This window comes from Penicillium citrinum (genome assembly GCF_028827155.1).
Source record: "Penicillium citrinum strain IBT 23319 chromosome Unknown utg000001l:1.0-4955037.0:1.0-4956770.0, whole genome shotgun sequence".
In the NCBI taxonomy this organism is placed as follows: domain Eukaryota; kingdom Fungi; phylum Ascomycota; class Eurotiomycetes; order Eurotiales; family Aspergillaceae; genus Penicillium; species Penicillium citrinum.
In genome coordinates this window covers 1002660-1025639 of record NW_026622686.1, presented here as the reverse complement: position 1 = coordinate 1025639, position 22980 = coordinate 1002660, and the positions used below count along the sequence as shown (strand labels likewise).

Below are 22980 nucleotides of genomic sequence, written 5' to 3'. Positions count from 1 at the left end.
ACCCAACCCAATTAAATTAAATCTTGTTGGATGCTGCTGAAACATCACATATTGGGAGCCCGACCTGATCTGAGATATCACAATCAGTTCAAGATTGCGTAGACTAAATTTCGGGATTTGCTGAGATAAAATTTGTGAGATAACACTTGGAATCTAATACATAGATTGACTCGATCCTTTCTACGGGGAGGTGCAGTTCTACTACTATGACCTAGGTTGTACGGGCAGTATGAGAGCATGGAATTGCTACTGATATTAGTCAACCCATTGGCTAAATGACGCCTACTAGTGTATTAAAATGCAACAATAGCATTTACTAATGCGGTCTATTGCAATCTCATAGTAGTACTACGAGATTAGTATGATATGGATGAATAATGATACGGGTTCGCGGTGTAATGCATACTGGGTTCCAGTGGAGCCATAATATATTTTGAGGGGGGTTGGCTGGGGGGTAGATTCAACTCTAAATTGAATCTACCAAACGGAGGGTCAAACTTGAATATAATAAATGGTATTTTCGACTCTCATCCTAATACCCATTAAAGCTAGTTTGTTAGTTCTGGAAGTGCTCCTTGACCGCAAATTGGTCGTGGAAAAGCCACAGAATATCAAAACGTGGGAACTTATATCCTCACCTCAGATAACACGCATCATCTTACTGTAACTCACACTTTGCTTTATGCTCTTTCTGCCCCCGTCCAATAACGAAAGGTCACGAAGGAAATGGATGAACCAATGAATAAATAAAGAGGACTCCGAGTTAGAGTGCATGGATGCATTTCCGGCAGGTGAATGCGTGAAGTACATGAACTCCAACCCCGATTTAGCTTTCGCGGTGGTTTTGTATTCTTGCGGTGTGAGTCAATAAATACACCCAGACCTGGGCATGAATTGATGATGTTTACTACCTGGAGCAGCATCATCACTTTGGTTAATTGGGGATAGATCATTAATTCTCTCGGAGTTGTATACATGTCATATAATAATGTAAGTGGCTTTACAAGGACTGTGGAATTCCTAGTGGCATTGTTGCACTATTCAATAAATCAAATTCATTATCATGAAATGCATGGACATATTTACTTGAGAGAAATGGAGTAGCCAAGGCAGAATTTCCAGACAAAGGAAATTGAAGAGAACAAACGCCGACTACGCCAAGGCACCAAATCGAGAACATTCATTGAGGGCACCCATCAGTAGGGGAATAAGAGGCTTGGCAGAGTGGGCAGCGGTAGTGTCGATATTCAAACCAAGAAGAAAGACATCGTAAATGAAAAGCATGATGACATCGGTTAAGCACGAGAATCCCACTATCTCGTCGGGTATCTATTCTTGCAGCTCCACAACATGAGCCATCTGAGGGTGTTGATGAGATATCTTCTCCAAGAGGCTGGCGGCGGGGTAGATGGGCGGGTTTCGGGCAGGCGAGATTAGAAGTCGACGATAAGGAGGAGAGGCAGATGGGGCTAGAACATGGTCAGTCTTCTTGTAAGGTTCAAGGCTCTTGGGAGTCGTCTAAGCGTGGAGGCTGAGAGGACTTGGCACATTGGGCAAGGCTTGGGATAATGAGTTAAGATAAGAAGAAGGGAAAAGAGGATCCGGCCAAGATGTCTAGTTCGAACAAGTCTTGTTCGACAATGATGCAGGGTCTTGGGGATAGCGTGGTGTAATAATGATGTGACAACAGGGAAGACAAAGCGATACGCAAGACCCAAGAAGCTCCAAGGCTGAACAAGGTGCCGAAACTCCGAATGCCCAGATGCCGAGAGTATAGGCACATAATGGGGCACACTCGGAGAGCCTTATAGGGCCACTTTGTCCCTGGCCCAGCCCTGGGCATCTGGGCGTTCCCCGCATCACATCATATTGAACCAAGCCAAGAATTTGGTGCCAGGACTATCCCAGCTTCAATGCGAATACGCATGCGGGATGACCATATGTGCTAGTTCGGAATGACAGGATGTAGGTAAGAAGTAGAGATGGAAGAGAGTGAACGTACCAGGTATCTGTAGCATATTGCTCAATATCACTATTTGTGGTTTGCTGTTCGAGCCATCTCTCCACAGAAACTTGTTCCATAGAAGTGCTTAATGGTAGAACTTGATTTCCAGAACGAGAAGCAACGGCAGTTGCAGCGCGTCTTCTCCTGCGGTACCACACCAAGAAGCTATTTTGTCGCAGTCCAGTGTTAGCTTTGTCCGACCTTCGAGACGATTCGCATGCATAAAGTGGACCGGAAGGGACGCCAAGACGGGTCTGTGTACTCAAGCCCAATGCGCTAGCGCGAAAACTCACATTGGAAGGATGCTGATAATCGAAAACAGTGCAATAGCCCCAATCACGATCCCTATCACCTCACCTTGGGGAAGGGTGGCATCCTCCAGCATAAGTGGAGAGCATGGGACCCCGCAAGCCTGGGTCCACGCAAGAAGAAAGATGTGGAATACGAAAACAGGGACTATAACGCGGATCGCCCAATAATCGACCGTCTGCTTCGGTAGAGTCGGGAAAGATGAACACTTCGAAGGTGCCCTGCTCGTACAGCGTGGATCAGATCTCACAGGCTAATGCTAGACCATGCAGAAAACTGACAGAGATCAACCGTCGACCATCCTTTGGAAGGCGGAGTAGAGTTATCTTAGTCACGAGGTGGCCGAACGTTGAAGGTTAGCTTGAGAGGCGAATATTTGCCACCAAAAGAAGGGGAAGAGCGGAGGACCGTTTTTTTTTCTACCAGGAAAACCGACCTGGACGGGCGGGCAGATTTGAACCGCTCGGTGGACTCTCAGGCCTCACATAATGCAGGATTGCCAAGAAAAGCCGAGGATGAGCCAAGAAAGAGACGTGTCGGGAAAATGCATCTTGAAGCGAGAAAAAGGAGAGACTCGTCCAGCGCGGAACGCCAAGCCCTGCTCAGAATCCCGCTCTTGGCACTCCGCGACTGTCTCCGCCAATCACCGCCGTGTGGCGGCTCGTAGCCGAGCCAACGCCGAGACCAGTCGTGTGCGTCATCAGGGCCTCGGCGGAAAACAACGAGGGATGCGCCAAGCTGGGTCCGCCGGAGCCAGAACTATGGTTGATGGCCTTGATTGGCTTAGTAGAATTGAGATTCCCCAGATTAGGGATGTAGATTTTGGAACCGCTCTTGGGGGAAATGGTGGGACCCCGTTTGCATCACCGGACAAAGTCACCATTCGGGACCGCCGGTGCTCCGATGCTTGGAACGATCCCTGATGGAAAAGTTCTGGGCGTCGGACTATTTATATCAGCCAAGGACCCCATGAGGGGAGAAGAAAGAAAACTTTAGATTCTTAAGAATACAAAAGTGTACTTTAGTTCGGACTAAGGATCAATATCTTACTGCCATAAGAGTAGATTCTTTCCTGACTACTACTACCCCGTGTATGGACTCGCATTCTCTTCAGGATACTTTCTACATGACACCTCCTTGAAGAAAGATTCATAGACGTATACGTGACGACATAACCCAGTGTCGTTTATCAGAGCCTGTATCCTTGTTCAACTCACCAACCCCAAACCCTCTGTGCATACAAAAACAACTCTCTTTTTTTGAGGACACTCCTAGACACTCGCGTGATGTCTAAGGAGAGCTCCCGAGCACAAGGCTCCAAGTCTTCCAGCGATGTATCCACACAGTATCTTTCCAAACCAGCACACAGCCTCACTTATGAGGAGGTGATCCAAGAACTTGGCACAAACTGCGACGATGGCCTGACTACAAGTGAAGTCAAGGAACGGTTGGAAAAGTATGGTGGAAACGTTTTGGAGGGAGACGAGGGTGTCTCTTTTGCGAAAATCGTCATTCGACAAATCGCCAACGCTATGATGTTGGTAAGTATAATAGGATTTTGGGAATCGAAGTGATATAATTTGCTAATGATATTTCATTAGGTCCTTATTATTGCGATGGCCGTTAGTTTCGGTATCAAATCATGGATCGAAGGTGGTTTTATTGCTGCTGTCATTGCACTCAACATTGTAGTCGGAGTTTACCAGGACTTCGCTGCTGAAAAAACAATGGACTCTCTACGATCTCTGAGTTCGCCTACTGGCGTGGTGACTCGTGATGGGAAAACCCAGACAGTTCCTGCGCAAGAAATCGTCCCCGGTGATATGGCAGAGTTAAAAGTTGGAGACACGGTCCCTGCCGATCTGAGGTATGTTGAAAGTTCCAGCAACATTTAGCGGTAGGCCTTGGCTAATTGAAACATAATAGACTTGTTGAGGCCATGAATTTTGAAACCGATGAAGCTTTACTTACAGGTGAATCACTCCCTGTTCAGAAGGAAGTCGATTCTACCTTCGACGTGGATACCGGGCCCGGAGACCGTCTGAACATTGTCTACAGCTCCTCTACCGTTACGCGTGGCCGTGCTAGAGGTGTTGTCATTGGAACCGGAATGAAGACTGAAATTGGTGCCATCGCTGCCGCCCTTCGTGGAGGCGACTCGAAGCGTCGCCCTGTCAAGCGTGGACCCGAAGGTGAAACAAAGAAGCGGTGGTATATCCAGGCCTGGACATTGACCACTACCGATGCCATTGGTCGTTTCCTTGGAATCAACGTTGGAACTCCACTGCAGCGCAAACTCTCTAAGCTTGCACTTCTGCTATTCGCTATTGCCGTTGTGTTTGCGATTGTTGTTGCGGCCTCAAACGATTGGCGTGGTGATAATGAGGTTATTATTTATGCTGTCGCTACAGGCCTGGCTATGATTCCTGCCTGTTTGGTTGTCGTTCTGACCATCACAATGGCAATGGGTACTCGGCAAATGGTGCAACGACATGTCATTGTTCGAAAGCTGGATTCCCTTGAGGCTCTGGGCGCTGTTACCAACATCTGCTCGGACAAGACCGGTACTCTCACCCAAGGTCGCATGGTTGCCAAACGGGCGTGGCTTCCGTCAGTTGGTACATACTCGGTTGGAGCATCCACGGACCCTTTGGACCCTCAAGAGGGAGAGCTCAGTTTAACAGATGCGGCTCCCGTGGAGCTGGGCCCTGATTCTCGTGCTGGTGATCCCGCTACACCAGAGGGTCTTTTGAAGCGAAACGCTCTTCTGAAGCCATTCCTCGACGTTGCTGCGCTTGCTAACCTTGCCCACCTGCACAAATCCGCTAGCGAGGGATGGCAAGCTCGTGGAGAACCCACTGATATTGCCATTCAGGTCTTTGCCTGGCGCTTTGACTGGGGTAATGACCGTCTTGTCAAGGGCGAGAAGCCTATCTGGAGACAAAAGGCCGAATATCCCTTCGACTCAAGCGTGAAAAAGATGTCCGTTGTCTTTGCTAAACGCGACGAAGACTCCGGAGAAAATCGCGAAATGGTTTTCAGCAAGGGTGCCGTCGAACGCGTGCTCGAAGCTTGCACAACAATTCACTGGAAGTCCGATGAACCTGTTCCTCTTACCGACGAAATTCGTAACCAAATCCTTCAGAACATGGAGGCATTGGCCAAGGAGGGTCTGCGTGTTCTCGCATTAGCTGGCCGTGAGCATGTTGGAAACAAGGAAAGCAATGAGCCCCTTCCTCGTGAGGAGATTGAAAAGGACCTTGTCTTTTACGGATTGATTGGTCTTTATGACCCGCCCCGGCCTGAAACCGCCGGTGCTATTGCCCAATGCTATAAAGCTGGTATCTCCGTTCACATGGTCACCGGTGATCACCCAGGCACTGCTCGTGCCATTGCTGCACAGGTTGGAATTATCCCATCGAACATGGATATGGTCGCCAAAGACGTGGCCGATGCAATGGTTATGACCGCAGGAGAGTTTGACAAACTATCTGAAGAAGAGATTGACGCATTGCCAACTCTTCCCCTTGTCATTGCTCGCTGCGCCCCTAACACTAAAGTCCGTATGATCGATGCTCTGCACCGTCGTGGAAAATATGTCGCCATGACTGGTGATGGTGTGAACGATTCTCCCTCCCTCAAGCGAGCTGATGTTGGTATTGCCATGGGCCAGAATGGTTCTGACGTGGCTAAAGATGCCTCGGAACTGGTTTTGACAGACGACAACTTTGCTTCTATTATCAACGGCATTGAAGAAGGTCGCCGAATCTTCGACAACATCCAGAAATTCGTTCTGCATTTACTCGCTGAGAACGTTGCTTTGGCGATCACACTACTTATCGGTCTTGCATTTAAGGACGAGAGTAACCAATCCGTCTTCCCCATTGCCCCCGTTGAGATTATCTGGATCATCATGATTACTTCTGGTCTTCCCGACATGGGTTTGGGAATGGAAGCTGCAGCACCGGAAGTTATGGATCGACCACCCCAGAGTGTAAGTAGAATGTCCGTTTTTGTACTAAATTTAATGGTGGTATGCTGACTTTACGCAGAAACAAGGTATCTTTACCTGGGAGATTATCGTTGATACCCTCGTCTACGGTGTTTGGATGGCAGCCCTCTGTCTATCCGCCTTCGCTCTCGTTATGTTCCGCTGGGGCGATGGTGATCTTGCCATGGGATGTAACACACAATATAACGATGCTTCTACTGATTACACCTGCGACACTGTATTCCGTGCTCGAGCTACAACCTTCACCTGCATGACTTGGTTCGCGCTATTCCTTGCATGGGAGATGATCAATCTTCGCCGCAGCTTCTTCCGCATGCAACCCGACTCCAAGCGTTATTTCACCCAGTGGATGTTCGATATCTGGAGCAACCGTTTCTTGTTCTGGGGTATCATGGCCGGTTTCGTACTTGCCTTCCCCATCTTGTACATCCCCGTTATCAACCACAGCGTCTTTAAGCACACTGCTATTTCATGGGAATGGGGTATTGTTTTTGTTGAGACTGTCCTGTTCTTCGCTGGCATTGAGACTTGGAAGTGGTGTAAGCGAATCTACTTCCGTCGCCAGGCACGCAAGCAGGAGAAGAAGGGACATGAGGGTGGTGAGCAGGCTTATCTTGGAGATTTCAATCGATACATCTCCATGAGCCGCTCGGATACTCAGGCCTCCACCAACAACGGGATGAAAGTCGAGCAGTCGATGGTCTGAGCATAGAAGATGAAATGTTTTCTCATGAGTTGTGATTGAATTGCACCTGGTGGGCAATTTTGTATCGTGGTCATCTAGCGTATAATTGATAAACATATAGATTTCTTATTTTAGTTTTGCTGGATACCAACTAGACATATTCAATAAATGATGAATTTGAAGCCGAGCACTTCCAAAGAGATCGAATAGCATGTATTTGGGCAATAGAACCTGACTTAGGTGTGTCATGTCTAAAATTCGAAGCTGAAAGTGCGGAGATTTTAGAATCGGTTGCTCAACCTTCCAGGGCTCTCGGAAATGAAATTGATTTTCAAGGTTTGCTAAACTATTATTGGCCTCTGGAATTCAGGAAACTTCCGAAGATAAACATAAATTGATTTACTTGCATTAACTAGCTGGACATGGAAAAATATTCAGAATTGATTATCTGCACACCTCCAAGCAAATGAGCTACGTATCGGCCGTTAAGATACCAAAGCCGTATTCCCGTATTCCGGCTCGAATAAGCCTCTCATATAAATATCAATATGCTCATGAAAAATATGTGACGAGAAAATAACCTTTCGGAAGGTTATTTTTTCGCGTTCATTGAGGCATCTCAAGGCCATTACCCTTTGACTCTGATTCCTGTGGCACCTCCTCGGGATAATCGATTTCTCGCCAATGCTCAAAGACACAAGCACCCTTCCTAAGAGAGCCGACTGTTTCCCAAACGAGACAGGCAACATACATTGCCATGATGACCGAAAGAATCTCTGTAGCGTTGAGATGATGGGCAAGTGGCAGTAAAATGGTGATCAGAGCTGTAACTGGGCGCATGATAAGACGAACATGCTGCACAAGAGTCAGCAATATGTCAGAATTTGTATTAGTGAAAGAAGACACTTACCTTCGTCATCATCAATGTACCAGGCTCATCTTGGGAACCATGGACCAGGGCTAAGAGGTATAGACACATCATTCCCACGCCAAGGCCTTCACAAAGCAGCCACCGCTGGGGATCTTCAAAGTCCTTTTCAGCTACCGAAGCTGCTGCGACGTGTCCACCGGCCAGAAGACTAGCAATGAGTGGCAGATGAAGCACAGCAAAAGAGAATGCAGTATATACATTGTGTCTGAGAGGATGCGTGCTATCCATAGACCCATCTGCATGCGTGTATAGCCAATTCAAGCAGAATGCAATGACCAAAGTCCAAACGGCACGTAGGAGCCTCTCGTTCAACCCAATAGCAGCGTTGGAGCCCTTAACGATAAGGTAGAGAAACTCGCCCAGAACAATGATGTAGAATGCCGCAAATCGATCTATCTCATGTGGAATATCCACGGCCGTGGAATATTTCACGCGAAGCAACTTCTTCGCTGCAGGACAATAGCAGAAAATCCATGTAATTTCTTCCAACGACACCGCGACCGCAGCAGCGGCAATCTTACCTCGAATCGGTACGGCTTCGAAGTAAAGCGGGATATAAATACATAGACAGATAGTCGACAAACCGACCCACAATCGTTGTTGTCGGCGGTGGTGATAGTCTGCGTAGGAGAAGACCACATGCGCAAGATTGCAAGTGATACGTGCGACCATATACGAACCCACTGCTGCGCGCATCGCGCCAATATCCTCATCGACCAGAGGAGCATTATTTCCATAGACAACCAGCACAGCCATCAACCAAAGAATTAGCAGACGTTGGAGGAGGTCGTCGTTATAGAACGAATTCATTAACTCGCGAATGTCGCTCCATACATGCCATGATGGAGCCAAGACTAGCTATAAATGCGCTGTTAGATTCGCATGACGAAATTTTCTTCCGGGATGAAGAACTCACAATGTACTTGACCAGTTTGGCGCCCGAGATATCTTCAGCTAGCGCATCGGCGAAGTTAGACAAGATCGCGACATATAGCAAATCGAGGAACAGCTCAAAGCGACCTATACAATTATGATATATATAAGTCAGCATTCTCTCAATTCTCGAAAACCTTGTCTCGGAATGCGTCGGCATTCCAAACAGATGTGCTAACCGGCTTGTCTTTCACAGTCATGACGTTTAACCAAGCGACCGTGCTCAAACCATTGAAGAGCTTTGGGCTGACGAAGTAAAAAACGCGGGTTTTGCGCTTTCAAATCATGCTCGTCGATGCCAAGAGCGTCTGACATCGTGTCACCACTTTTCGCCGCAATCTGTCGCAAATTGGGTGTTGGGAAGGGAAAAAAAGGGACGTGCTGATGCACGAGGGTGTTCGCCAGGGATGCGCAATCTTTGAGCTTAGCTGATCTTGGCCGATCTTCGTGTGCCCCACGTCTCTTGGCGTTCTTGGCCTTTTTGTCTCAATTTTGTGCCGGATTGGGTTGCCCGAGAGATAGTTAGGGCTGGACCCGGGTTGTCAACGGTTCTTTTTATCAACGACGTACCCCGCAAGTATATACTTTTAGCAGACATGGCATGGCTTGGCTGGGAATATATCGGAGGTCGAAGTAGACCACAATCCATCTCCAATGGAGACGCGAAGTCTCCTATGCACCCTACTCTGGGATGCGCATAACGTCACTGTCGCGGAACATGGGAATATCTCGTGATTTTTTTCAAAATGCTTTCGAACTTTCCAGGGATTTTAGTATACGCTTTTCAGCAATAGGTGCCTGGATTGCTGGAGAATCGAACACTGAGTTTATGGATTGCAATTAGCTCAATTTTGGACAAAGACCGAATTATATACAAGCCATCAAATAACTTTAAAACTAATCTTTGCAAGTCGAAAAAAGGAAGAGTTCAGCGATATTATAAATGGTAAAAAGCAATCAATATATACCTATATTTCCACACGGGGGGCTCTTGTTACGTTAGATGATGTTGTTTTCACGCGATTTTTTCTAAAAGTAGCAGTGGGTAAGTAGAGGTAGAGCTTACATGATATTGAATTTAATATCCCAGCCGCCATCCTGCCGAAATATCCATAATTCTTACGTAGAAATACACTATTGAGACCCCATGACGATTTGGAGCTATTTCAAGCTATCTTGTGCCATTCTCAGATCGATAAATACGTAATCTTATGAGCAGGAATTAATTTCTTTCTAGGGACAATCCCGATGGAAGGTCCCAATCCGTAGGGACGGGTTGTGATGGTCTACATTTATCTTGGTTATTTTTATTTTATTTTCTTTCTTTTCTTTCCTCGGCGATTTTTGAGAAGTATAAAAGTCAACATGGGTAACAGCGCTTAAGAACACTATTCTTTAATAGGGTAACGGCCGATTTCTACTTGCATTCACCCCAAAACTCGGAAATCCCCTTTAACAGCGTTCCAAGGAAAAATTCCTGGATTCTATCATCAAGCTTTCAGGTCTGATGTCAATTGGCATCTCAAGTCGATGAACTATGAAGAGCAGATCTCCGTCAACTACGATGTTTCAAGACTAGCAGTAAAGGTTTATTCGCCTCACTGGTATGATCACATACGGGAAAACAGATTGATACCAATCATGAAGTTCGTCATACCACCGCTTCTGGCTCTATTTGCGTACTTGGAAGAGCGCTATGAGGTCGTACGCTCAGTCTGGTCGACGTCTCGACCAATTGAGGGCGACGAAGCACGGTATTTGGGTTTGGCAAAATTTAATACTTTTAGATGTATAACCTATACGTTGATCTGCCGTAGAGGTGCCAAGGTCATGGAGGTCATGCCATAATTAGAGCTATTCTGATTGACTCGTCATGATTGCCAGCTCCAATAAGTTGCAGATAATAATATCTACAAAATAATGAACACTGTCAAGCCGAAAGAAGTTAATTATGGTCTATGTGCGACAATTAAAACGAACGGATATCGCCTGTCTTAGACCCCTACTCATAGTCTTCGTCTACGAAAGAAATACTGAATGTTTCATCGGCTAATATAGGGTCTTGACTAAAATAGATTTACAGAACATTAAAATACTTCATGTTGGTGGGATGTATCAAATCCGAAGTGGAAGGAAGAAGCTTGAGACACTTTGGATTTCATTTCTGGTGCAAAATGAATGGTAATTTGTATCGTTATTGTGTTAGATGTCATAATCTGCTGTATGTATTGCCCACGCGCCGAATCACAAACAGTCTAGACAATGAAAGAAAATGGAAGCCCGACGGTCTCCGAGTTGGCCCCCATCCTGCCCTCTGCCGAGTCATACTTTCTGTTTTTCTCACCGTCTTTTCTCTTCATTTATAAATTAAGTCGTCCTCTCTTCTCTCTTCTGGCACGATTTTACCACGAACGCTTGACCGAATATATAACAAGCCTTCTTACTGTCGATCCTTATTTTGAGGATGTCGAGCATCATGCCCGATTTGCGCGGCTCCGTGGATTTGACCACGGAATCTGATTTACAGTCACGGTTGGTGATGGCTCCGCAGGATTTGAATTTGAGCTATAATACTGATGCCCGAGCCCCTTTTTCTTCCCCGGAAGCAGACCAGAGAAATAGTCTTTCGTCTAAGGGCCAAGACATCGAGGCAGCTGCCACGAACCACACTATACCTACCTCCGGAGCAGATGACGGTCGCGTTGCTACCGAGGAGGAAGTGTGTAATCTAGTTCATGTCGTCGACAAAATCCCGACGCGGGTGTGGATAGCGTGCATCGCGGGTGTCCTGGAGCGCTTTGCTTGGTACGGAGTGACAGCTCCGCTACGTTTGTGAATCCTGCTCCCTATGTGCGTTATGTGGCTGACTGAAATTATAGAAAATTACCTACAAAATGAACCCGGTGGTGCGGTGCCCGGAGTGCTCGGCCTGCGCCAGGCTGCTGCGTCAAATATCGTCAATGCACTCATTATTGGATCCTACATTTCATCAGCACCTGCTGCAGTGATTGCCGATAGCTGGCTAGGTCGCTACAAGACGATGATATACTCTGCCATGTAACAAAACTTTCTTATTCTGCCATATTCTGGATCGCTAATTTGAAGTAGTGTCGAAGCGATAGGGGCCACAGTTCTTTTCACGACTTCCCTTCCAGCTGTTGTCAACGAAACCGCTACCTTGGCCGGTGTTATAATTGCTTGCGTATTGCTGGCCATAGGTTCAGGTGCATTTAAGACTACTGTAGTGCCTTTTATCGGTGAGTCAATTTCCTGAATCTCAAGATCGGACTCAACGTCTAATACCTTTTAGCCGACCAATACGATGAGACCGAGTATCGAATCAAGATAACCAAGGACGGAGGAATAGTAGTCACTAGCCGAGAGTTGACTATAACATACATATACAATTTTTTTTACTGGTAAGACGGGCTTTCGTCGATTTGAGTCCACCCTGTTTTGGTATTAATATTGGATGTACAGGTGTGTTAATGTTGCGGGCTTCGTGGCTGATTGCACGCCCTTACTGGAACGATATGTCGGCTTTTGGCTCGCGTACTTGATTCCATGCTGCGCCATGGGCCTATCCTTGTCGCCGGTTATACTTGGTCACAGACTATTCGGTGAGTCTTCCATCCTGATACCGCGGTATAAACGAACTGACATGATTACAATAGTGCGAGCGACGCCAAACAGCAACGTGATGCCCCAGGCATATACTGCACTCAAATATGCCATTATGGGTGGCTTCAAAATGGATGCTGCCAAGCCAGAAACCCAGCTTCATCAACATGGACGCCAAGTCCCTTGGGAAGACTCGTTCGTAGAGGATCTCAAGAGATGTCTTCTGACCTGTCGAGTACTGTAGGTGAATTATCTACCCCCAGGTGCTGCAAGCACTAACATCGACTCAGGCTTGTGTTTCCTATTCACTGGCTTTGTTATAATCAGACATTCAATAACCTGATATCGCAAGCTGGACAAATGGTCACATACGGCATTCCGAACGACATGATGAAAATAGCAGGAGCCATCTCAGGGATTTTTGTAGCGCCCTTTATTCAGAAGCTGCTTTATCCATGTCTAACAAAACGAAGAATATCATTCGGCCCGATTGCAAAAATAACGGTTGGGTTCATTGCGTTGACGTTGTCTATGGCTTACACCACCGTGGTTCAGAAGCTTATATACCAGACGGGTCCATGCTATGATGCACCATTAGAGTGTGCTGCCTCTGAGGATCACACGATTCCGAACCAGATTTCCGTCTTCCTCCAACTTCCAATCTACTTCGGTGGTGCATTCGCGGAGGTATTCTGTCTTACCACGGGAACTGAGTATGCGTATAACCAAGCGCCTAAAAGTATGAAGACTCTGGTACAGGCGATTTGGCTCGGTATGGCTGGAGTTGGGACCATTCTTGCCCTGGCATTCACTCCACTTACAAAAGATCCCAATCTGGTCACTATGTATGCCATTCTGACTGGTCTACTGGGGGGGAGCCACCATATTGTTGTGGACTCTATTCCGTAGCTTGGACACGTTGAAAATGGAGTCCTAGGCTGAATAGAGGTGCTTACATGCATGCCCCTGAGCAATATTATAATGAGCTAACCTCCCATTATATCGGGGTTCCGCATTTCGGATTCCTAGAAAAGATCTGGGACGAACTTCAAGTACGATGTGTTTGGTATCTGGAAGAGCTGGCATGGGCCGTGCGGTACCTCGAGTACCCTTTTGAACAATTTGGAATGGCCATTTGAGTTTCTGGATGAAGGTAGAGGGAACTGCCAGTGGATAAATATTTTGAAAGTAGGAACGGATTTGAACGCTACGCGATTTTACTGGTGTTGATAATTTGGGAATGCATCGATATACTTCATGTATCTTCTCACCACCCTAACTTCGATCCAGTGACACTGGACACATAAACCGTAGTAAAGGCTCATGCTAAGCCTTACGTACAGCTTTTCCGCATGACCCCATACTTAGCTCCAACACGACATGGCAGAATCTCGGAGTGGGCCTGCCATCCTTGGAAAACTCGATGGTACATATACGTAGTACTGTACTAGGTGTGAAATCGATTTGGTTAGCTTGTCAGTTCGAAATCGCTAGCAAAAACCTTCTAGTTCATAATTTGGTATCAATTGGACTTGAACACGCATCAACTCCATTCTCCCTCAATGGTACGATGGTCAAATTCCCTAGCTCACATGTCTTTCCGGATAGGGATCCCACAACCAGAGTTCATCAGTCAAAGTCGAAATTCAAATTATGAGAGAGAAATAGATGTGTAATAAATAAAGTCCTTTGTGAGAGGTCTCTCGCTCAAAAATGTCTTGCGGCGTAGATCTAGAACGAGTACCTTGTAAGAATCAATGACAATCTACAAAGATTCCCTCTACCGAAGACTCTGTTCATAATTACCTTCTTGCATATTGAAAAGCAAAGTTAATCAAATTTAATGAAATCATCATCCTACTCTCCCATTTATTTCATTGTGATCCTATTCACCACGAGAAAATCCTCGGGTTTCACTGTATTTGAATACGCCACTCCATACCACGTAAAAACATACCATGGGGATAGGATAGGGGTAAAAAACAATGGAGCGTAAGCGAGACATATGTCAGCCTGGCACATGGACCCGGCACATGGCAAAGTCGTAGGTTCGCGTCATTTATCCTGACGTTCCGATTTGCTCTATCTGGTCCGGTTACGAGGCCCGCGGGAGTAAACACGGGATATCGACGGAACCCTAGAATCCCAAGGACTTGGATAGGAAAGGTTCGCGAAGCGGGTCAATGAGCCCATTGTTAGCTAAGATCGACAGGGCTGAGGTCCCAGAGGACACTATTTTTTCACTTGACGGAGTTCTCCGAATAGACGACATTTGAGGGTGATACTGGTGCGTTCACGAGTAATCAAACGGTCATTTCCAAACTGCTTTACATCTTTCTTGAACTTAAACAAATAGTATCTTTGTGCCGGATGAGAGGTATAATTGACATCGACATTTAAGGGGTCCACCTCAGCTGCAAACTTTTCGGGGTGCATCGCGATCTCGGACTCCACTTCGTCTGCCAGAAAGATCTGGCACTAGCGAGGCCTAAACGCTTGTATTGAACAAGCCCAGTTCCCACATGGCCAAGCGAACTATAATCCCCGCTTTGCTTTAGAAATTTCCGGAACATCTGCGGTATTCTACACATGTCCTGGTTCGACTTGTCGTCTCCTGATAACAGAAGTATATCGAAAACAGGTCAAGTTTGTTAATTTATTTTCACTACATCTTATTACAATATTTTGGTATTATGGATGGGTAAGACATAGATATAGTAAACACACATTAATTAATTATTGATAATAGAGACAGCCACGTACTCCAAAAACACGGCAGTTTCAAGATGAATGCATAATAGCTGACACGATTTCAGAATCATATTCATGCCTCCCCAGAGCAGATTAGTTGAGCTTCTTGGCGGCAACCTCGAGGAGGTTGTCCTGTCCAAGAGCGTTCTGGGTGTAACGGGCGTTGAACTTCAGGACGTGCTTAACAGCGTTGTAGCTTTGCACATTCAGAGGCAAGGGCTCGGTGCTCAGATACCAGGCAACACCCTCAGAGCAAGGGGGGGTGGTGAGAGAGCCGTTGTAGTAGTAGATGCCGTGGGAGTGGAGGTGAGCAGTCAGACCCGAGAAGTCAAGGGGACCGGTCTTGGTGTAAGTACCGGGAGTGGCAATATCGTCGATATGAGCGAAGACGGAGTCGAACAGAGGAGTGGAGTAACCAAACTGTGAAAGCTCAAAGACGAAGCCGACGACAGCAGCGGCACCAGCTAGTGCTTGTTAGAAGGTCTGTGGGATAAATTCGATCAGGAAATAACTTACCAGCGTTCTCGAAAACGAAGTGAGCCTCCATTGGGAAGTACTCATCGTTGATGCGGTGCTCACTAGGAGTGTGGAAGTGGAATTGGGCAAGCTTGTAGGAGTTGTCCTTGGTGACAAGAGTGCCGTTGGTCAGGACAACCTCGAGGCCGGAGCCCAGATTCTCAAACTTGGCCTCGTCGGCCTTGGGAACGTTGAAGCGCAAGGAGTTGGTGTTGACATAGTCAATATCGTCAGTCTCGATGACAATAGGAGACTGACGCTTGCCCTTAGAGCAGGCAGAGTTTTCCTTGTCCAGACCGTACCAGTTCAGAGGACCACCGGTGTTGGTATAGTTGAAAGGGTTGATATCAACGGTGCCATCAGCAGAACGAGGGAGGAGAGATGTGCCGTGTAGGCAAGACGCAGAGGCCGCAGCGATAAAAGGAAGGACGGAGGTAGCGAACTTCATCTTGCTCTAAAGATTATAACTTAAGAAAGTAGATAGTCGAGCTTGACACAAAAGTCTGGCGCTGAAGTAGGCTTTTATAGTCTGCACAACAAGCTACCAGTCATTCAAATCTACTAACTTACGCGAGAATCGAATACAGATATCTCGTAAGATTACTGTGGAAATCGCTCCTTTTCCATGAAAGGTCCATTGGTGCGGGTCGAATAGATCGATGCCCCATAACCACTTTCAGAAACAGATCGACGGCTTTGAAGCCATCTTCGCCGGCATTAATCGGACAGAGAGCTGAATGTGGAGAAGATCCTTTTCGCTTTTTATCACTGTGCCATTAAGGGTATAGAAAGCTCCATAATGGCGGATTCTCGAGGACTTAATATTTCTTTTAACCCGCTCCGCTGAGTGGAACACCGGATCTCTCCTGAGTAGAGCACCGGATATCCACCTGTATGATTCAATCGAATCCTTTTCTAACCAGCTTACGCGATTCCGCGAGATCGGGATGATCATTGCCTCATTACCAGTGACTAGTTCAGAAGTAGTTCATGGTAGAGAGGGTTGGTATTATGGTATGGCCAATGTACAGAAAACCGAGTGGTGGGTCGTCATATAGGTTACGTCGTAAACTAAGTATTTCATGGTGAAGTACTTTTGTACTAAAGTTCATAGCTATTAGGGAAAGAAAAAGCTTCGAAAATGGATTGGGTCGAATGTAAAGGAGACGGGCAGACTCGTGACACTATCGAAAACTGGCTCAGACTGGACGCCGAATAAACATATAACATATAATGAAGCTGTTGTGTATTCTATGTGGGAAAGCTGCCTTTGATACAAGTCTGGTCAAATGTATCCTTTTCCTCTTTTAGGGTTCCTAGACCTCGCGAGCCCCGGGAAATGAAATCTTACAGTGATCCACCTGAAGTTTCCTTTTGAGGCTTCATAGGGAAGACAAAGGTTTTGTGTAGCCTGAGCTTTCCACTCCATGAATACCTTGATGAAGTCGAAGGTTTTCATGGAACAAATTGCAGTCTTGAAAATTCATAAAGAGTCTGTTGCTAGGCAAAATGCCTCCTAGCCTGAGCTTCAGCTGGACGTCATTTCAAAAGCATTACAAATAGAATTTTGAACTCAAACTTGCATCGTAAGAATTCTATTTATCACTCATTCATTCCACCACAGTGGTGGATCAATAGAGTTCAGATAGCTGATGTTGAAGTATGAAATTTGATCTTCCTGATATTCAAAAAAAGCCTGCTAAACAGCCGTTGGAGGCAGAGATCCTGCCAGTTTTGTCCGGCGGACACCCATGCTCACGACGGTTGCTGTGCTGGAGGCGATTATTGCCACAAGAAACGCAGCTTTAAGACCCTTCATGTAAGCAACCAGTATCTCCGATAACTGAGCAGAGCTAAATGCTTGACGCAGCTCGGTAGAACCCGTTTTCAAAACAACTTTTGGGTCGATGCCTGATATGTTTGGAAGAGACTTGAGGAGAACGTTGTCAAGAGCAGACTGTCCCGCGGAGACAAAAACAGATCCACCGAGTGTTTGGACAGCTGTTGAAGTTAGTTTAGTCAATAATTGGGTTGTATGATATTACTTACTTAGTACCATTCCAGTTACTGATGGGAGGTCGGATGGGGCAGCGGTTGACTGTGCAGTGACTACAGGGACCTGGAAACACCACCCAATCCCAATCCCAGTCAGGATCTGAAATCCGATCCATTTCCCCGATGATGAGCCAATGTGCAATGTGTAAAGTAGACCGGACCCAATAGCTGTTACGCCAGCACCAAATAAAAGAAATGGTTGAGGCCGTTGAAATTTGCTAAGAGCAATACCTGATAATATGGTTGCAATACTCTGCGCAAGAATCAAAGGGAGATTTCTGATTCCACTTTCAGCAGCGGAGACACCGGACACAACCTGGAAGTAGATTGGAAGGTAGTATACCAAGAGGAAAAATGTCCCGGCGAGAAGGTCAATATAGATCATTGCAAGGATAACGTTGCGTTCAAACAGCCGGCCTACCATAGCGGCGCGTTCTTTCTGCACCCATTGCACGACGACATAAACCGTCAACAGGACGCCAAAACCAACCAAAGTCCCTATGACGGTAGAATCGTTCCAGGATCGAGATAATCCCCCCCCACTGAAGAGCCAGACAATAGCACACCATAGCTCCAATGAGAAGGAAAGCACCAGGAAGATCCATTTGTAGCAGCTTCTCCTTCAAATCCTCATTCAGCAGGGAAGATGGAGGGGGTGGCCGGTAGAACAGAAGAATTATCATACCCGAGACTCCCCCGATGGGTAAATTGATATAGAAGCACCATCTCCATGTCGCATGACTGGTAAAAGCACCCCCAATCAACGGCCCTACTGCGGCTGCAATGCCATATGACGCGCCAAGTATACCGATATATGCAGGCCTCTGCTTAGGAGGAGCAGAGAATGCGATTATTGTGAAAGCCCCAGAGGAGATACCCGCGCCTCCAACGCCAGTGATGGCCCGTCCAATGATAAGTGCAAGGCTATTCGGTGCGACCCCTAAAAGAAATTCCGTTGGATTAGACAAGAATAGAAAGAGCTCATAGGTCCAAAGATGAGGTTTGCCTACCGCATATCAGGCTTCCGATTTCAAACAGCACAATCGAAATCAAGAAGGAGATCTTCAGCGGAAAGTATTTGTATATTTTCCCCCACGCAGCCTGAAACCCACCCAGCGTTATGAAGAAAGCTGATCCATACCATCCGACGAGATCAATCCCACCAAATTCGTCTGTAATTCGCGGTATGGCTGTTGCAACGATTGTCTGATATTGTCGATGGATCATGTTAGTCCTCTGCGTGGTATATGCTGACTGTAAATGCAATAGAACCACTCACCATATCCAAAGACACCTAAAGTCAATCACCAGATCAGCAGGGGACCGTTCGAATTCTGTCGTAGATATTGAAGCTTACAAGAAACATGCTCAATGCCAGCGCCATAACTGTCATGAGAAGGGCGAATCCCTTCTTGTTAGATTTTGTCGCGTCAATTCCGAGATCCTTTGGTTCAGAGGGACGGTCAACATCTTTTCCAGCTTCAATTTGGACATCGCATGGTGTTTCGTGTCGACCAGCATCGTCACTCTCTGACGACTTGTCACATAGGAGATTCGACGTTTTTCCAATTCTGAGGTGGCCCTGCTGCTGCGATCGGGTAGTCATCGCGGCTTGTGCAAGTTGCTTGATCGCGATTTTACTAGAACAAATGATATTTGTAACATGATTTGGAAAGAATGAGGTCCTTAAGTACTCTCTCCGAGGCTTCTGTTAGAATTCAATCTTCCCCCGAGTCGGTGGTAGCTTACTACATGCCACTGCTAATAGCCTCCGCATTTCCTGGTGAATCTCCGCCGACTCGGCGGAAAATGCAAGACCCATCGAGGAGATCGACCAATTGTTGCGTCTCATCAAGTACAGCCCACCTCAACACGCCTCGTTATTCAAGCCTCTGATCAATCACTTGGCATCCCTGAAGGAGAGAATACAATAGACTTTTGTAGCTTTACAGTCAAGATAGTCCACGGGGCTTTGTTTGTCTATCGATCTGGGCCACCCTGCTGATGTCACGGTGTCCAAAGTGCGCCGAGTGGGTCTGTCTCTAGGACACGAGGAAGTTGGATATATCTCGGCGCATACTGGGACGTCCTCTCCAGCTCACAATTGAATATGGGTTCGTCTCATCGCGGCGACGAGACAAACTTGTCTCCTTTGGACGCTGAACAACCCCCTCGAAAGAAAGTTCGCAAGGGTACCCGAAGTTGTTGGGAGTGTAAGTACAGAGACAAAAGGCCCAAACGCTCCCACTTTTATCATCCACAGGGACATAATTGACTTTGGAATATAGGCAAACATCGGAAAGTTCGCTGTCATTTTGAAAGCGATGGAAAGCCCAGTTGCAAAGAATGTATTTCTCGAGGATCAACCTGTCGAAGCCAGGACTTGCCTGAGCCCGAAAATCCTCGCGAGTCTGATCGTTCAAATTTAAACGAGCGGATGACTCGAGTTGAGCTTCTTCTGGAGAAAGTCTTGCAAAAATTAGACGGTGCCAATGGCGCTGCAAGCCCTAATCAATTCACTGCCCTCAGCACCTCTGAAGCGGCGACTCCAGCAGACAATGCTCCAGTTTTGTCACTCTTTCAAAATGAAATCGTAAGCGTTTATCCCTTTTATAATACGGGCTTGTTACTGATGGTCTTCTCGTGATGTAGATTGGATGCCGTCAGTCTAGTCCCACTGTTATTCACAATACCCTGCCTGTGAAGAATGGGCGAGACATGGACAGACTACGACATGACCTACTGGTGCTAATGCTGCCCGAGAAAACAATCCACAAGATATCAGAGGCGAGTAGCTGCTGGTGGCTACTCCGAGCACAATGTTTCCATGTTTATGAACAGTCACTGCTGCCTATACCATATCCGCAACTATCCAACAGCCATCCGACTCTGATTACGATGTGTCTTTTATGGGTTGCCATAAGTCTTCAGCAACTTCCGACGGACTGTCCGATGGGCTTTCTCAATCTTCCGTGCTCTCCAAAGCAGCTCATTGAGCAGTACATGGCGGCGGCAGGTTCGTTGGCCAGTCTCAATGAGGACATGCTCAGCAGTCTCGAAGGGATTGAATGTTTTATCTTACAAGCAATCATACATAATAATGACGGAAGACTCCGGAGCGCCTGGACATCTTATCGGCATGCCATGAATATTGCCCAGATCACGGGACTGCACTCTCCAGTGCCCGCCGACAGAGAGCCTGGGCAAGTGACATCGAAGGCAAGCTTGATATGGGGCCATATTATCCACGCAGATCGATATCTTTCACTGATGTTGGGGATGCACCATGGCATCGGCGACGTCGCTTTTGACTCTCGATATTTCAGCGATCAGAAACCGAGTTCAGGCTCTATGGTTGCTCTTGGTCGGATTGCCGGGTCAATCATTGATCGTAATCAGACCTTCGGCGAAATGACCTCAGGAATGGTACGCATGACACAAACCATAGATGCGACCCTGGGAGCAATTGAGCTTCCCTCAATAGATCTACGAATAGCTCATGTGTCACAACACAGAACCATCGAGCGAGCAAAATCATATTCAGAACTTATGACCCATTTATGGTTCCATCAGTTGACTGCTTGGTTACATCTACCCTTCCTTCTCAAACCAAATATTCGAGATCGTTATGACTACAGCAGAAGATCTTGCTTACAGGCATCCCGAGAAATGATCAGTTGTTATACAAAAATTCGAGATCTTACTTCGGGGAGTTTCTGCTGCAAATCGCTCGACTTCCAAGCGTTTACTGCAGCAGTGACTCTTGTACTCGATATGCTGGGACCAGGCACTATTGTCTCTGGCAGTCAGAGTGACTGGGCAGCTGTTGAAAGTGTCATGGCGGTTCTACGGCAACAGAAAGATGCTGAATTCCCCGGTAAGGTCGCAACGCGAGGAGTTGCTGCTCTAGAGACACTCATGGGAATAGTCAAGCACAATGCTTCCGAGCAATCTTCACCCCATGTACCAGTGTCTCTTCAGCAGGAAGGAGAAGGTCATATCAAGATCGAGATACCTTATTTTGGTAGTTTCCTGCTCCATCGCAACGCACGTAAACATATTGACGTGGCCCAGTCTCAGACTGTCGCTGATGTATCCCCCCGCCAGAGCACTTTACCAACTCCCGTGGACAATACAAATACGATAGAGGAATCTCAACTGGCGCTGTTAGATCTTGGGCCAGATTTGGATCTTTGGACATTCGATGTTGACCTTTCGACGCTGCCTCCTTTTCTCTCCGACTTCGGGGATAACTGGGACTTAGGGTTATAGCGAACATACAAGTCAAAATATCCAACCACATCCCCAAAATGAAGATAATGTTTCATCGTACTCTACTATTATTCTTATTAAAATCGATCAAAATCAATCAAATGACTCCCTAGGAGAAGACTCACGCGCACGCTTACCAAAAAAGCGGTGAAAACAAGTCTCATGCGGAACTGATCAGCGGATTGGCTAAAGACTAGCGCTTTAGTCAAGGCACGTCCAGTTTTCCCCCGCTCGAGTCTCAACTGCACAACATCTGTCCTCAGAAAGCCGAGGGCAATATTCCTCCAAAGGCTGCTAAATTAGACACAAATAAAAGTCTCATTTTCTATCATAATGATACCTGTCGCCGGCGCCTCGCGCCTATCACTTCAAAGCGCCGTGAAAGGCCTCACATCCCAGACCCGACTGGGAACCCCACATACCAGCTTCGGCACACTCCGGACTCTCCCCAAACACACGACCCATCATCGAGTGGAAGTGGGCTCCAGATCAGCATTCTCTACACGAACAACGAGTTTAGGTACCGCGCAGAGTCAACGAAAACCAGATAACAATTATTGGGGATCCAAACCGTTCGGCACACCACTAGCTATGAGCTTTGAGTCCCTAGGCATCCGCAAGAACATGCAACTATTGGTCATGCTTGTTCTAAGTGTGGGTGCTATTTTGGAGGCTTTTTTATGGGGAGAGAAAGTTTGGATTTGGTATAAAGGGGAGGAAGGAGATCGTCTTGATTAAGTTTGATCCAGCTGGACTGGACAGTTGGTATTTGCGGGTGAAATTACTTTGTTCTTGTTTTGAAGCAGATTGCAATATACCTCTTTTGTCTCCTTTCGGATATCATACGACTTATGTCTGGAAATCCTGGTGAACATACCTCCGAGCCATAC

General features: G+C 46.7%; 8 protein-coding genes across 8 annotated transcripts; 5 read left to right on the top strand and 3 right to left on the bottom strand.

The window, feature by feature from the left end:
• Positions 1–2802: 2802 nt before the first annotated feature.
• Positions 2803–3237, top strand: N7469_000399 (uncharacterized protein; the record flags this gene model as incomplete). The annotated part of the gene is made up of 1 exon (XM_056639319.1): positions 2803–3237. The coding sequence occupies one exon, from the start codon at positions 2803–2805 to the stop codon at positions 3235–3237; it is 435 nt and encodes a 144-aa protein (XP_056505076.1).
• A 354-nt stretch (positions 3238–3591) lies between these two features.
• On the top strand, positions 3592–7032 carry N7469_000398 (uncharacterized protein; the record flags this gene model as incomplete). The annotated part of the gene is made up of 4 exons (XM_056639318.1): positions 3592–3855; positions 3916–4181; positions 4241–6308; positions 6367–7032. Coding segments are annotated over 4 exons (3264 nt in total), but the record flags the coding sequence as incomplete, so codon positions are not given.
• Positions 7033–7617: 585 nt separating this feature from the next.
• On the bottom strand, positions 7618–9190 carry N7469_000397 (uncharacterized protein; the record flags this gene model as incomplete). The annotated part of the gene is made up of 4 exons (XM_056639317.1): positions 7618–7866; positions 7922–8800; positions 8859–8962; positions 9055–9190. 4 exons carry the CDS (start codon positions 9188–9190, stop codon positions 7618–7620), a joined length of 1368 nt encoding a protein of 455 aa, XP_056505074.1.
• Positions 9191–11339: 2149 nt separating this feature from the next.
• On the top strand, positions 11340–13405 carry N7469_000396 (Proton-dependent oligopeptide transporter family; the record flags this gene model as incomplete). The annotated part of the gene is made up of 7 exons (XM_056639316.1): positions 11340–11703; positions 11755–11932; positions 11984–12132; positions 12186–12294; positions 12356–12495; positions 12550–12736; positions 12787–13405. The coding sequence occupies 7 exons, from the start codon at positions 11340–11342 to the stop codon at positions 13403–13405; spliced, it is 1746 nt and encodes a 581-aa protein (XP_056505073.1).
• A 1935-nt stretch (positions 13406–15340) lies between these two features.
• Positions 15341–16211, bottom strand: N7469_000395 (carbonic anhydrase family protein; the record flags this gene model as incomplete). The annotated part of the gene is made up of 2 exons (XM_056639315.1): positions 15341–15717; positions 15764–16211. 2 exons carry the CDS (start codon positions 16209–16211, stop codon positions 15341–15343), a joined length of 825 nt encoding a protein of 274 aa, XP_056505072.1.
• Positions 16212–17462: 1251 nt separating this feature from the next.
• N7469_000394 (MDR family MFS transporter) lies at positions 17463–19424 on the bottom strand (the record flags this gene model as incomplete). The annotated part of the gene is made up of 6 exons (XM_056639314.1): positions 17463–17764; positions 17813–18316; positions 18375–18758; positions 18829–19024; positions 19098–19112; positions 19176–19424. 6 exons carry the CDS (start codon positions 19422–19424, stop codon positions 17463–17465), a joined length of 1650 nt encoding a protein of 549 aa, XP_056505071.1.
• Positions 19425–19928: 504 nt separating this feature from the next.
• N7469_000393 (uncharacterized protein) lies at positions 19929–22090 on the top strand (the record flags this gene model as incomplete). Its single annotated transcript, XM_056639313.1, has 3 exons — positions 19929–20031; positions 20107–20411; positions 20471–22090. The coding sequence occupies 3 exons, from the start codon at positions 19929–19931 to the stop codon at positions 22088–22090; spliced, it is 2028 nt and encodes a 675-aa protein (XP_056505070.1).
• A 333-nt stretch (positions 22091–22423) lies between these two features.
• N7469_000392 (uncharacterized protein) lies at positions 22424–22828 on the top strand (the record flags this gene model as incomplete). The annotated part of the gene is made up of 1 exon (XM_056639312.1): positions 22424–22828. One exon carries the CDS (start codon positions 22424–22426, stop codon positions 22826–22828), a length of 405 nt encoding a protein of 134 aa, XP_056505069.1.
• Positions 22829–22980: the final 152 nt, after the last annotated feature.